Source organism: Esox lucius, chromosome 14 (assembly GCF_011004845.1).
Source record: "Esox lucius isolate fEsoLuc1 chromosome 14, fEsoLuc1.pri, whole genome shotgun sequence".
Lineage (NCBI taxonomy): Eukaryota > Metazoa > Chordata > Actinopteri > Esociformes > Esocidae > Esox > Esox lucius.
In genome coordinates this window covers 21,206,435-21,220,904 of record NC_047582.1, presented here as the reverse complement: position 1 = coordinate 21,220,904, position 14,470 = coordinate 21,206,435, and the positions used below count along the sequence as shown (strand labels likewise).

At 42.0% G+C, this 14,470-nt stretch overlaps 1 protein-coding gene across 2 annotated transcripts in view; it reads right to left on the bottom strand.

The window, feature by feature from the left end:
* The window catches only part of stxbp1a (syntaxin binding protein 1a), a 28,354-nt gene that overhangs the window by 12,242 nt on the left and 1,642 nt on the right, over positions 1 to 14,470 (bottom strand). For both annotated transcript variants that reach the window (XM_010877650.4, XM_010877651.4), the window contains exons 2-7: positions 3,327 to 3,376; positions 2,735 to 2,816; positions 2,506 to 2,582; positions 2,189 to 2,267; positions 1,639 to 1,742; positions 46 to 194 (exon numbers count right to left, since the gene is read on the bottom strand). In XM_010877650.4, coding sequence (XP_010875952.1) covers positions 46 to 194; positions 1,639 to 1,742; positions 2,189 to 2,267; positions 2,506 to 2,582; positions 2,735 to 2,816; positions 3,327 to 3,376 — 541 coding nt within the window. The remainder of the gene's footprint in view (positions 1 to 45; positions 195 to 1,638; positions 1,743 to 2,188; positions 2,268 to 2,505; positions 2,583 to 2,734; positions 2,817 to 3,326; positions 3,377 to 14,470) is intronic.

Here is a 14,470-nt window from a genome sequence, read left to right as displayed (position 1 = left end):
AGCCAGGACACGGTAATGTAGATGTCTCTACTGTGTTAGTCTCACCCTCGGTATCTGACGGCGGGGTACTCCTTTAGCGTGGCACACAGAGTGGCCAGCTGATCTGCCAGCCTCTCCATCACTGGGTTTTTCATTTGGGTCTTATGGGGGCTGTAGAAACTCTGGAAGGCATCCGGACTGTCCAGAGAGTACACCTGTACACACCATCAAACCACCCATCACGTTACATCAGCAAATACATCTACCATGTGAGCAGAGACCACAACTGGAAAGCGCATCATCTGCGACAGCAGGCGGTGCTGTTGATGAACCCAGTTCTACTACCGGGTGTATCGCAGTCGCGACGGCCCCAGCTAGTCGGGGGGAACACGCTGTTAAGATGTGTGACGGTAAAGTGTGTGTAAGTACTAATTTCACTCCAAGGCTACAAGGACCTCGGTACAGTACCACGCAGGGCCACTGTTACACGGCCGTGCTGGCGGGACGGTGGCGGTGTAATCATGTCAAACGGCGGTGCACAGCAGGCCTAACGGGGGATCTTTCTGAGGGCCATCGTGGGCCTCCTAGCCAGTGCACGGGTGTTCCATGTGACATGCAGAGCGACAGTGGCCTCTCCTTCCTGCCTTGGTCTGTGCTGCAGGTCTGTCTCCTCCCTCTCCTCCCTCTCCTCCCATTCCTCCCTCTCCTCCCTCCTAGGACTTTCCCAGCCTTTATCACATCAACTGTCTGTCCACATCTCAGTCTTCTCTCCTCTGGCCGTATCTCTGCTTCTCATTATTTTCGCCCCCTCCACCACCTCTCCTTCGAATCTCTCCCACACCTCCTCTCCTCTCTTTATCCAACCCTGCCTCCCTTTAGACCGCTCACACAAGCACTCCCTCTAGCGGCCCCATCTGCCCGAGGTCACATGACCACCTTTCTGTGTTGCAGATGGGTTCCTCTCCTCATTCCGCTCCCATTGGCTGCTGTGAAGGCTGACGGAGCAAAGAGCTGGGGTCTGAGGGTGGGCTTGTGAGGCGGCATATCGCCAGGAGCAAAAACCTCGGACTCTGATTTAATCGTCAGAGACAGGATGAGCAAAGCATTGTGGGTCGGGCAGGGAGGCAGGCAGGCAGTTAGCATCATCAGCCGGCCAGACTGCGGAGTCTTTCTGGAACATTCTGTCAGTAAACAGTCCTCGGCCCACTGGTGACACAACAGACAGGCTGCGTTCCAAAATGCACAGTATTCCCTATATAGTAGGCCTACGTAAGGTAGTGCACTTTAAATAGAATAAGGTGTATTAGGGTGGGAAGCTGCCATGGCCCAGGGGAGGCACCTGGGTGGCTGGATGTGTCACTCTAACCTGCAATTCATTGTTTTTATCCTGCCTCTCCTGATTTATTTTCTTTTTCTTTCTGACCATCTTTCCGCACCTTCAGCATGTGGATATTTCCAGCTTCTCTCTGGCACCTTACTGTTTGAATCCTGGCTCTACATGCATCACCCTTTAGCCAAGGCACAGGGACCTGTTCCTAAAGCTTATGTCTAAGGTCAAGCATATGCTGCTAAACAGAATCATTTTGATGTATCTCTCTCGTCAATCTCCGTATTTCTCTGGCCCCTTGTTTTGTCTGTCACTCTTCCTCTTCCTGGTACCTGTGATTCGTAGGGTAGGAAGGCAATGTTGATCTCAGTCAGGGTCTTGATGGATTTGGAAGCCCGGCTCTTCACCAGCTCATTAAACAGTGGATCTGGGCAGGCTGATAAAGGGAGAGGTCAAGGTGAGTGCAGGTGTGTCTCAGTCGGCAGAGAATGTCATTAGCAAGATCATGGTTGTGAGTTTGATTCCCGCTTGTGCCACCCCAACTATCGTCAGAAACATTGGATGAAAGCATCTGTTAAATGGCATATTCTATATTATACTAAAATAAATGGTCTATACATCAAGAACACTTGTTTTACAGGATGATGTTTTTGAGATCCTGAGCAGTTTTCTGTTTTACATGTCTAGATCAACTGTATATCAGTTCTGTAATAAAATGAACAGTGTTTTCTTTAGTGGAACAATATTCCTTCCATGGAGCTATTTTACCAACATCAAAGCCCTGTCCACTAATAATGTCTGTGGAGTATTCATGTCCACTGAGCTGCATGGAGATTTGCAGAACACTCCAGGGTTATGGAGGCTCCTCTGTCAGCTACTTACAGTCAGTGAAGAAGACGTGGGCTGCTTTGTATTTGGCTGAATGGGGGTCTTTGAAGTCTAAAATGAGGGTCTGCACAGACTGGAGAAAGACACAGGAGTTAGAGACATCTGTGTTTGTGTGCGCGTATGTGTGTTTGTGTGTGTAGATGTCGTATCGTGTTGTTTGCGTAGGTGGAGTCGACTTCTCTGGGTTTGTCCAGCATGTCACAGAGAACAATGGCATATGGTCTACGCGTGCAGTGAGGAAACAAACGCTGCCGGAGACACGTTTCCAAACATGAAGACAGCCGAAGTGTGCGTTTGTGTGTTGTTTGTACCTTGTCAGTGGGGGTAATCAGATAGATGGCCTCCAGGGTGGGAAGGGGCTCTCTCCGCTTGTTTATGTCCTCTACGACTATAAAAGGAAGATGGGAGGAAGGGCAGGTGGGGAGAGATGTGGTTATGTCATGTCTGCTGGTGGCTGAGTCATGCTAGCCAAACGGTAGCTACAGTGTGTACAGTAAAACAATGGAGGCAGATGAGGTTCAAACAGGGCAAAGTGCTTACTGGTGATTCCCTCTGACATGATGTCTGTCATTTTGCAGCAGGAGGAGAGCATCCTCATGCTCAGCTGGTCCACAATCAGTGCCTGAGAAGAGAGAGAGAATCCACGTTTAACCTTGTGATGTGCCTCAGAAACACAGACACTGAGAAATTCCATGGTGACAGGGTGACCCTGAGACACTTGGAAATGTATGTCAACAAAACATACAATGACGGTACAAAGAACCTATTTGAAAAATCTCCACAGACGTTACAGAACCATAAACACTTTGAGAGGAATGTGGATGCAAACAACAACAAGACCCGTCATTCGGTTACCAAACCTTCAGTGAAATTGTTAAAGGTTGTCGTTGAGCAGAAATCTTTCACAAATCAACCATTTACGTTTGAAAAATAAACACCCAGTGTTACTTTTTTCCTAACGTTCCTATATCACATACATTTTTAACACTAATGATGAATATACATTTATTGTAGACTGTCTGTGAGGGATAGGATTTGGCAGTTATCTTCCTCTACGTCCTCAGGGCCCAGTGGACACCATTACTCTCTCTGTGAAAACAGAGTTGACTGCAGTACAACATGAGCCCCTCACCTTCCATTCGCCCTTCTTCTTCACCTTCTTGATGACATCATTCATAATTTCTGTAAAACAAGTCAGAACATTGTATTTGTCCCCTGTATTTCATCTTGGTCACTTTAAAGTCAAAACTCTCAGTGTTTGGATTTGAGCAGTAAGTACAGGTTAATAATATGAAGCAATCCTCCGGGTCTGATTTGATGTCCCTGACAGGCAGCGGGCTGTTTCCATGGAGTGACAGTGGAGCACTGGAGTCAAAGGAGCGCTCTCTCACACTCAATCTTATGCTTCTAGGGACAAGGCCATGAAAACAGTGGTCATTTTGAGAGATTCACACACATACAAACACGTTACATGCACCGATCTATTGTCCAGCAATGGGTATCCAAAAATAAAGCCAAAAAATGTATTAATCAGTATCAGTCACTTAATTTAAAATGGCCAATTATTGCAGAACGATGGTGCTTTCATTTGAATAGCGACTCAATATGAACAGAAATGTCTATTATAATTTTTTTTCCTTTGATCAAATCATGTGCCCCATTGTTTTTCTTAATCTGAAATGTTGTTTACTTAATGTATATCCAAGCATTGTATAATGTACAATAATAAAACAAGAATGTGCATTTATATTATCATATAATATATAATTTTTCTATTAATTGTGCTTATTTTTGTGAGTCTTTCATTATTGGAATATTTAATAAGATAACTATTTCATGACTGAATTTGCATTTGTTGAAATTGAAAGCATCATCAGAAATGTAATATTCCATAGCATTGTTGCACGCAAGTACAGAAATGACAGAACATTGGTATTGGCCGACTGTTTCATATAAGAATATTTACTATAAGTACCATCCAATAATGTTTTAACAGTGCATCCCTAGCGTATGACAGTGTTGAGAATGCTGCCAGATGGACAGGACATCCCTGCAGTGAACCACCACCCAGCACACTGACCCATATGCTCGTATTGGACAGCACTTCTCTGCTCCTCCCAGCCTCCCTACAGACCAAAAGTATTCATACCCATGCCAGATTTTGAGCCATAGTGGATTTTTTATTTGACCAATAGGTTTCTTCTGGCTGGAAATGACATAAACAAGTGACATAACACGGTAAGACATTGGGCTGGAGATACAAATGAGTAAGGTAACTATTTTTTTTTACGAAAAATGCCATATCCAACAATATTCATACCGCTTGAAATAGTTGCACATTTTTGAGAAAATGCAAGTCGCTATACCATTTAAAATGGTGTTGTAATTTCCACCATGAGAGAGCATTCTAATCACCTGTATATTGAGAACAGCTGAACAGCAGTAGAACAGCACAATGTCTTACCATTTTTTGTCACTTGTTTATGTCACTTCCAGCCAGAAGAAACCTATTGGTCAAATAAAAATGTACTATGGCTCAAAATCTGGCATGGGTATGAATACTTTTGAGCTTAACTGTACATCATCACGCAGGCCAGGTTTTACTTCGATATTGTCAATGGATTTTGTCTGCGTGTGAGAACACTCACACACTGTCAACCATATTCAGATTCTTTAGTATACTATACGCATGCCTCAAATGGAGGTCTGTGATCCTGGGGCTCCATGTGTGCAGCTAGCTCCAAACACCTAGGTATGCACTGGTTGAAAACCGTTTTCTTCCGTATTTACGTTGTAATAGGCAAAATGCTATTTGTGGTGAGCAAAAGTGCCCACAGCGTAGTGGCAGATCAAGATGTGATTTGAAATAGAGCATAAAGCCACAAGAGATTAGCATTGCCACTAGATCGCTGCCTGTGTCTAATGTGGTCACTGGAGGGAAGAATCTAGAAAGCATAATGTCCACTGTATCTCACACTGTAGTTAGCAAAATGGAAGGCTGCCTTCATCAATGAGACAAAAGGCACCAAGGAAATTGCCATTTCATGCAATTTCCCTCGAAAAACGACCGAAGCCATTTTGATTCCATAACAGAAATACACATACATGTTCCTGTATGCAGAGAACACACATCTTGACAGATAAATTTTTTTTTCTCTGAAACTATTAATGTATTTTAGACAAACGCTTTACATTTGTTTGACTGCCAGTGGCTCCAGTTGCTCTTTGTTGCAATATGAAAAGGCCTATTGCTGGTCTGTGGATCAAGCTACGGCAGGCGGCCATGTTTGTGTGTCGCAGCGTTATTAGCTCGATCGCTGCTGTTAGCCATCTGGCTGCAGTATGGGGATGAATCCAGTTAGGATGACTGTGCCCTGTCTCCATATAGAACAGTATTATACCACTAAGCTCTATGGAGCAGCATTGCGCAACATCTGGGTGTACACACGAATACAGATGGTTTATTACAGATGAAATAGGATGTGTGTGTGTCTGTGTGTGAGTGAGTAAGTGTGGAGGCTATATGGCAAACGTTAGGACAGTAGTAATTCATAAGGACAAAGTTCACCTACATAGTTTACCTAGCTATGAAATTATAAAGTGTGTATCCCTGTATGCAGTCTGTTTCCCTGTACACAGTCTGTTTCCCTGTACGCAGTCTGTTTCCCTGTATGCAGTCTGTGTATCCCTGTACACAGTCTGTTTCCCTGTATGCAGTCTGTTTCCCTGTACGCAGTCGGTGTTTCCCTGTATGCAGTCTGTTTCCCTGTACGCATTCTGTTTCCCTGCATACAGTCTGTTTCCCTGTATGCAGTCTGTTTCCCTGTACGCAGTCTGTGTTTCCCTGTACGCAGTCTGTTTTCCTGTACGCAGTCTGTTTCCCTGTACGCAGTCTATTTGCCTGTACGCAGTTTGTGTATCCCTGTACGCAGTCTGTTTCCCTGTACACAGTCTGTTTCCCTGTACGCAGTCTGTTTCCCTGTACACAGTCTGTTTCCCTGTACACAGTCTGTTTCCCTGTACACAGTCTGTTTCCCTGTACACAGTCTGTTTCCCTGTACACAGTCTGTTTCCCTGTACACAGTCTGTTTCCCTGTACGCAGTCTGTTTCCCTGTACACAGTCTGTTTCCCTGTACGCAGTCTGTTTCCCTGTACGCAGTCAAAAACATAGCCCCGGATACCCAGGCCTAACGACGCCACTGGCTGAGAGTGAAACCTGGATTCAGCTCTTGTCTATTTCCAGCTAGGCTAAGCCAGAAGAAACCATGTCAGCAAACAGGAAATCAGAGTGGTAGGAACACAGGGGATATCCTTCTCTCACTGTCCCTTGTCCTGTGTAATGATCTTTACCCTCTCTCTCTCATACGGAGACACAAGCTGCCAGTTAAAAACATGACTGAATAAAGACAAAAGTTTCATTAAGAACCAAAATGGCAGTTTTGTTTTTCAGGACATGGGATACCCAAAATACAAAACATCCAGATGAACAAAGCACCTAAGAGGAAGGGAAGGTCATTCTAGGAATGTTCCTCTTCCTTGACCCCTGTGTGTGCCAGAACAATACTGCAGGGCCATATCAAGAGGAGTAAGGAACCTAAACAAACACAGCAGAGCAGCTGTGTCAACCAGCAGCATTGAGAGGCACCTACACTTACATAATCACAGAGCATTACCATCCTAGCAAGAGGATATAACACAGTGTTAGGCTAGCAATAGCATCGAAACACAGCATAATGCAACACATAGAACAATCATCAGTTCAACATTTAAAAAACTAGAATCCGTTCCAAAAAGAGCGGGGGAAACTGTAAAGTTAGTAGGCTTTACCTGGATTGCTGTTTTGTGACAAAATAAGCCTATTATATAAGCCTTGTTGTTGTATATTGCTACGTTTAGAGCTATGCATCCACAATCAGTCAACTCTTGTATAAATGAATAGCCTGTACTCAACTATGTAAGAGTAAGAAATGCGCCTTCTTTTATAATAAAAAAAAAAGTTGTAACAAGAACTCAAAAGCAGGATTTTTTTATTGGCATAGGAAAACAGTCATTTTAGCTTAATGTCAACAATTTGGGTAAGCCAATTCTTCACCATTCTATGTAATCAGACAACTTAAATATGAAATGCCAATCATCTATTTTAAGCAAATATAGTACAATGCAGGCAAGAAAACAGATACACAAAACACTGAAGAAGTATAATCAGATGCACCGTTCTTATACTCCCTCGTTGGGTCAGTGCCTATGATTATGTGACCCATTTTCTCTAGACATCAGCATCAGTCTCCCCAGGGAATGTAATACCCTTACTATTAATGAGACAGGCGGACATTATTTTAGCAAGACAGTCCCTCCTATCTTCCCTGTCATCGTCTGAAGCAGGGAATACCCATCCCCTGATCCTGGAGGATATGTGTACAGTAGGGGGGACATTCACTCTTAACTGTTTGAGTTAAAATGATCAGGAGCTTGATTGGTGTGGTTCTGGCTGACATTTTAAATGACTTTTGAAAAGACAAAACGATAATAAACCAGAAGAATTATGTGATTTTCTTGTCCTATTTGGTATGTCATTAAGTATACTAAACACAGTAATAATATATATCTAAAAGTATGTATGTGAAACTAAAACTGAAAAACTGAGGAGAGTGGTCTGCAATTATGTAGATATTGAGTACAGCCCTCCCTGGCCTGGTTATTAGTTACAGGAACAAAATCTTAGAGTGCCTTTCCACAGCTCTAGCTAAATCACACCCACTCAGTAACTCAGTCCGCTCTGTGGGCCAGGCCTACTGTTATTCAACCACCTGTCACAGCATCACAGCCTCACAGATCCCAGATCAGCAAACTCCCAGCCCCAGGGGTTGTGTTGTCAGAGGGTCACAGAAGGGAGTGAATGGATGAGAGGGTGATCTTGTGCTGCAGCCAGGACCAAAGGTAAATGTGAGAGGAACAAGACAATGTGAGAGGAAAAAGAATTAGAGCAGATATTGTAGCAGCACGAACAACAGCTATAACGACGCAGTATTTCAGTTAGAGTCCCAAAAATGATCGTACATTGCTTCAGAAAAAGTTTTAACTGTGTTTTAACTGTGTTTTTTTAGCAAGGGCATCGTTCATTTCTTAGTGGTTAGAACAGTAAATTCTTTGCATGTGGGTTTCACTCTTGTCGCTTACTTCACTTTACACTGAAGGAAGGCACCATAAACATATTATTCCATATCCCACTAGACTTGACTAGACTACACTGGATTTATTTCTCACATCAGCCTCAGGCTCATTTGTATAATATATTAGTAGGATAATAGACCGAGAGTAGCCCTGAATCCCACCTCATCACACACCTTGGGGATGAATTGGAATTCCAACTGTGAGCCAAACCTAATCACCCAACAACAGTGCCCGACCACACTAATGCTTTAGTGGCTGAATGGAAACAAATCCTTGCACCAATTTTCCCTCATTTAGTGGGAAACCTTCCCAGGAGAGTGGAGGCTGTTATAGCAGCAAAGGCGTGCCCAACTCCATATTAATGCCAATTATTTTGGCAGGTGTATTAATGAAGAGACAGTTTTGCAGACACAGATTAAGCCTACTCTAGGAGAACTCCATTGCGCTTGATTTCTCAGTCCCAAACTAAACTTAATCTGAGTCTGGAAAATCCACCCATACTGTAGTAGAAGTGGAAGTAGTAGAGTTTCTTAGTGATGGTAATGGTGGCGGCAGTAGTGGTAGTAGTATTAGTAGTAGTAGCAAGCAGACACGATGGGAGAGAGACTAAAAATGAATCATCTTCCATCTTTTATAATTTGTTCTCCTTTCGAAGGAGTAGTTAGGTAACCAATCTCAGATCAAGGCAAGGAAAAATCCACCAGCCGATATAAAAAGAAAAGGTTCCGTTTCAATGGTCCTTTTGCCCTAATTGGTGTTGCCAGTCTCTTCTGCAGTTGAGCGCAATATAAAGCTATTGACAAAATATCCAGTGTAGTGAAAAAACATGGCGAATTGTAAAAAAAAAAATAATAATCTCTTCTTGGTAAGAGAGGTGATGTTCTGCTCCCACTTGAGGTCCTGGGCGATGGTGGTGCCCAGAAAGTGAAAGGCCTCCACAGAGTTGACTGGGGAGCCACCCAGGGTTAATGGGGGGCGATGTAGTGGTCTCTGTTCTACTGTCATGTTTTGTACTGTGCTCTGTATCGTGCTGTGAAAACTCGTAAAACAGATGGTTATGTCATTGCGGAATCACACTCTTAAAGAAATGTGCACAGTTAGTTATCAGGGCTAAAACGTTATGCTATATACTACACATACATATTTGCAGGTATCTGTTAGTCCTTCAGTCAAATATTGACTAAAATTGAATTAGTGGTTGGTGATTAAGTCTCAAATTCTATCACAAACCATTATTTCAATCACCAAACACTAAAGGAATAAAAAACCATTCTACAACACCTTGATGCATTTTATGACTCCCAGATTGACACATTCAATCTGTCATGAGATAATCTTATAGCAATATGCTATTTTGCGCGTTTGTATATACATTCCTATAATGGTTTTCTATCTAGACCACGTAGAGTGTAATCTTTTTTTCCTGATGTTCATGGAAGCAAATGTTTAATTGAAACACACATCTGTGGTGATCATAACTGTGTGACTGTGTGATTTAAAATGACACTACAGTAGGGACAAAAACGACCACATCACTGGATGTCACTGCAGATCCTTGGCTTAGTTCTGCTGTGTCTCTCTCTGGCTTGGCACAATGGACATTACTCCTTTTTCTGTTCTCACTGCCACTGTCCTGTTAGGTGAAGAACATACCTCTTAACTCAGCCTGTAGACATGAAAACTGAGAAATGTGCATTTGTACTACTGCAGACACAACCAAACTGAAGCATGATGTGTGGCATCCCTCTTGTCTGATGTATTTACAAAACTGTATTCATTTAACCATTATTTCACCAGGTAAGACTGTTGAGAACTGGATTCTCATTTTCAATGACAACCTGGCCAAAGGCCTAAGATATGAAGGCTTCACACAATCCTGTCTGACTCGCTCCATCACTCGCTCTCCTCTATCTTCTCCATCACTCGCTCTCCTATATCTTCTGTCTTCTCCTTCATTCGCTCTCCTATATCTTCTGTCTTCTCCATCACTCGCTCACCTATATCTTCTGTCTTCTCCTTCACTCGCTCTCCTATATCTTCTGTCTTCTCCATCACTCGCTCTCCTATATCTTCTGTCTTCTCCATCCCTTGCTCTCCTATATCTTCTGTCTTCTCCATCCCTTGCTCTCCTATATCTTCTGTCTTCTCCACCACTCTCTCCTCTATCTTCTGTCTCCTGCATCACTCTTCCTCTTCTATACCCTAATCCGTCATATGGGTTACAGTTTTATCCTGTTTTCTCCTGCCCTTCAACTGCAGGCCTGTCAAAGGCCAACAGTTGAAAGACAGGAGAAAAAACTATTATATTACTAATACAATAATGTAAAAAAAATTACAACTGTGCAAAAGAACATAAAAATAAACCTCAAATGATACTATAAACAATGACAGCAAATATTAGAGCAAAAAACACTAATGTATATGCGTGTAGTACCAGTCAAATGTTTGAATACACCTACTCTATTTGCTTTGTTTCACTATTTTATACATTATAGAATAATAGTGAAGAGAAGACATTAAAACTATGAAATAACACATATGTAATCATGTAGCAACCAAAAAAGTGTTAAACAGATCTTAATATATTTCATATTGTAGATTCTTCAAAGTAGCCACCCTCTGCATAGATGACAGCTTTGCACACTATTTGCAACCATCTTTGGAATGCATTTCAGTTAACAGAGGTGTCTTGTTAAAAGTTAATTTGTGGAATTTCTTTCATGAATAAGTCAGGGTGGGTATACAAAGGGTGTATACAAAAGACCATCATTATGTCTGTACTGTAGTATTCCATATTAAGACACAACAGCTCAAATAAGCAACGAGAAACAACAATTCATCTTTACATTATAATGTAAAGATATTTCAAGAAAGTGCAGTCACAAAAACAATAATGAAACTGGCTCTTATGAGGACCGTCACAGGAAAGAAAGACCCAGAGTTACATCTGTTGCAAAGGATAGGTTTGTTAGAGTAAATAGCCTCAGAAATCGGCAAATAACTGCACCTCAGATTGCAACCTAAATAAATTCTTCAAAGAATTTAAGTAACAGACACATCTCAACATCAACTGTTCAGAGGAGACTGCGCGAATCAGGCCTTTATGGTCGAACTGCACAAATGAAACGAATACTGAAGGTCACCATTGAGAAAAGAGTTGCATCGGCCAAGAAACACAAGAAATTAACAAAAAGTTCAAATTTGAGATTTTTGGGTGAACTGATGATTTCCGCATGTGTAGTTATCACAGTGAAGCATGGAGGAGGTGTGATGATGTGGGGATGCTTTGCTGGTGACACTGTCTGTGATTTATCTAGAATTCAAGGCGCACTGAACTAGCTTACGCCATCCAATCGGGTTTGCGCTTAGTGGGGCTATCACTTGTTTTTCATAAGGACAAAGAAGGAGAGTGATGGCCCTGCATCAGATGGCTTGACCTCCACAATCACATGACCTCAACCCCACTGTGATGATTAGGTACGAGTTGGACTGCAGAGTGAAGGAAAAAGCAGCCAGCAAACGCAAACCATATCTGGGAACTCATTCAAGACTGTTGGAAAATCATTCCAGGTGAATACCTTGTAAAGCAGGTTGAGAGAATGCCAAAATTGTGCAAAGATGCCAAGCTTGCACAAAGGTGGCTACATTGAAGAATCTAAACTATGAATGTTTTTTTTATTTGACACTATTTTGGTTGCTACAGGATTCCAAATGTGTTATTACAGTTTTCATGCCTTTATTATTCTACAATGTGGAAAATAAAAATAAACAAATGTCCAAAGTATTGACTCGTTCTGTATGTGAGTGTGTGTGTGTGTGTGTGTGTGTGTATGCCGTGTGTGTATTCCGTCCAAAACTAACAGGCTACGGGACAGTTTCTTTCCTCAGGCCATAAGGCTGCTCAATTCAGGAACCCCTCCCCCCTTCCATCCATAGTCCCATGCACACCTGTCACTTTATATCATGCTCATCTGCCAATCATATCATGTTATTATTGATAGTTTGTGTTATCTTGTTATCTTCTTATTTATATATTACAATTATTGTTAATATATAAGTAGGAAAACCAAGCATTTCATTGCCATAACTTGTTATTGCAAATGACAAATAAACCTTTTGAATTTTGAACACATGTGTAAACACTAAATTGAAATATGTTGCTTACATAAGAATTCAACACCTATAATGTGGAAGCTCCAAGTTTAAACAGATACAAAATGACCTAGCCATTGGCCTCCAGCTGTGAACCAATATAGTTCCCAGGGCTGGGTCCAGCCTTTTGGAGCTCATTTTAGATGGACTGCGGTGAAGGGGAAAACGATCCTGTGGTTTGACAATTCAACATTTTAAACTCTTTTTGGGAATCATGGAGGCCGCTTCCCCCATACTAAACAGGAGAATGACCATCCAGCTTGTTATCAGCGCACAGTTCAAAAGCCAGCATCTGTGATGGTAAGGGTGTGTATTAGTGCACATGGCAGGGGTGACATCCGCATCTGTGACAACATCATTAATGCTGAACAATATATAAGTTTTGGAGCAACATATTTTTCATGGAAGGCCTTGCTTATTTCAGCAGGACAATGCCAAACTACATTCTGCACGTATTACAACAGCATGGCTCCGTAGTACAAGAGTCCGGGTGCTGTCACCCATTGAAATAATTTGGCGCATTATGAAATGACAAATACAGCAAAGGAGACCCCTGCAATCCTATAACAAGCAAGAATGGGAGAATATTCCACTGTCAAAACTACAGCAATTGGTCTCCTCAGTTCCCAAAGTCTTACAGAGTGTTGTTAAAAGAAGAGGTGATGCAACACAGTGGTAAACATTCCCCTGTCCCTACTTTTTTGAAACATGTTGCTGGCATCAAATTCAAAATGGGTATGTATTTTTACAGAAACAATAACATTTCCCAGTTTCAAAAGTTTCTATGTTGTCTTTGTACTATTTTAAATTAAATATAGGTATAAATGATTTGCACATTGCATTCTGTTTTATTTTATGCAGCGTCCCAACTTTTTTGGAAACAGGGTTGTATTTTCTACTTTTAGTGGTGAAGCATTGAGTTACTCAGTTAGCAATTTGGCAAGTAAACAGTGCTTTGAAACCACTAAGATAAAGTTTGTCGGCCAAATGAATTTATTTAATGGAGATGTAGTATCAGTATGTTGTTCATTTTAGAAATGCATCACTATCTGACAATTTCTAGCACTACACCATTTAATCTGCATTTAAGTATAGACACACAACCTGTGTAGACAAACCAGAGATGACATGCCTTCACCTTTTCGTCTTTAAATTCACAACTACTGATGTTTGCAGGAAAAACAACAATATCTTGTTTTTTAAAGAACCCCAGAAAACAGTGGTCTTATATATGGACTGTTTGGACTACCATAGTAAGCATTCTCCTTGACAGAAAATGAATTCCAACAGTAAATTAGGCCAAAAGAATCATGATCCATTGGATTTCACTTAGAGGTGTAGGCAGACTTTTTTTAATGTCAACATTTTATGTACACATCTAGGGACTTTCAGGTCCTATCGCTAGTCACACTTTGTTGCTTACTGCTTCATGGAATTTATGCTCACAGTGGTGGAGGCGGTGTGCGCGTGTGTGAGAGACAGAGAGAGAGGCGCTAAGGGCTGCCCTTCCCCCTTCAACAGAGGACGCTACTGCGCGTGCTGCAGAGGGCCGGTATTGTCGCGAATAGGAGCCAATCTCATCAGCATCACCCCAGTTCAGCAGAGCGCAGGTGCACGATTCGTCGCTCCCTGCCTTCATCGACAGGGAGGTATTGGTTATCACACTGTAAATGAGATATCTAATTGATGTTGGAACATCTGCTCGTCTTTTCACAAATATGACCAGTACTGTGCAATTTAGACTATATAGAATTAGCCAATATTGCAGCCAAGGCCATAGTGTATCTTTCATTAAATATGCATGTGCTACTTACACTAGCCATTTTGTTGAAGACTGTGTTATAAGCTCATGGAATATGATCCTACAAAGGCTATGGCTTTGAAACGTGTAATCCGCAGCCAAATTACCCCGATCTTCTATTGAGCTCGTATCACATCACACATACGGCTTT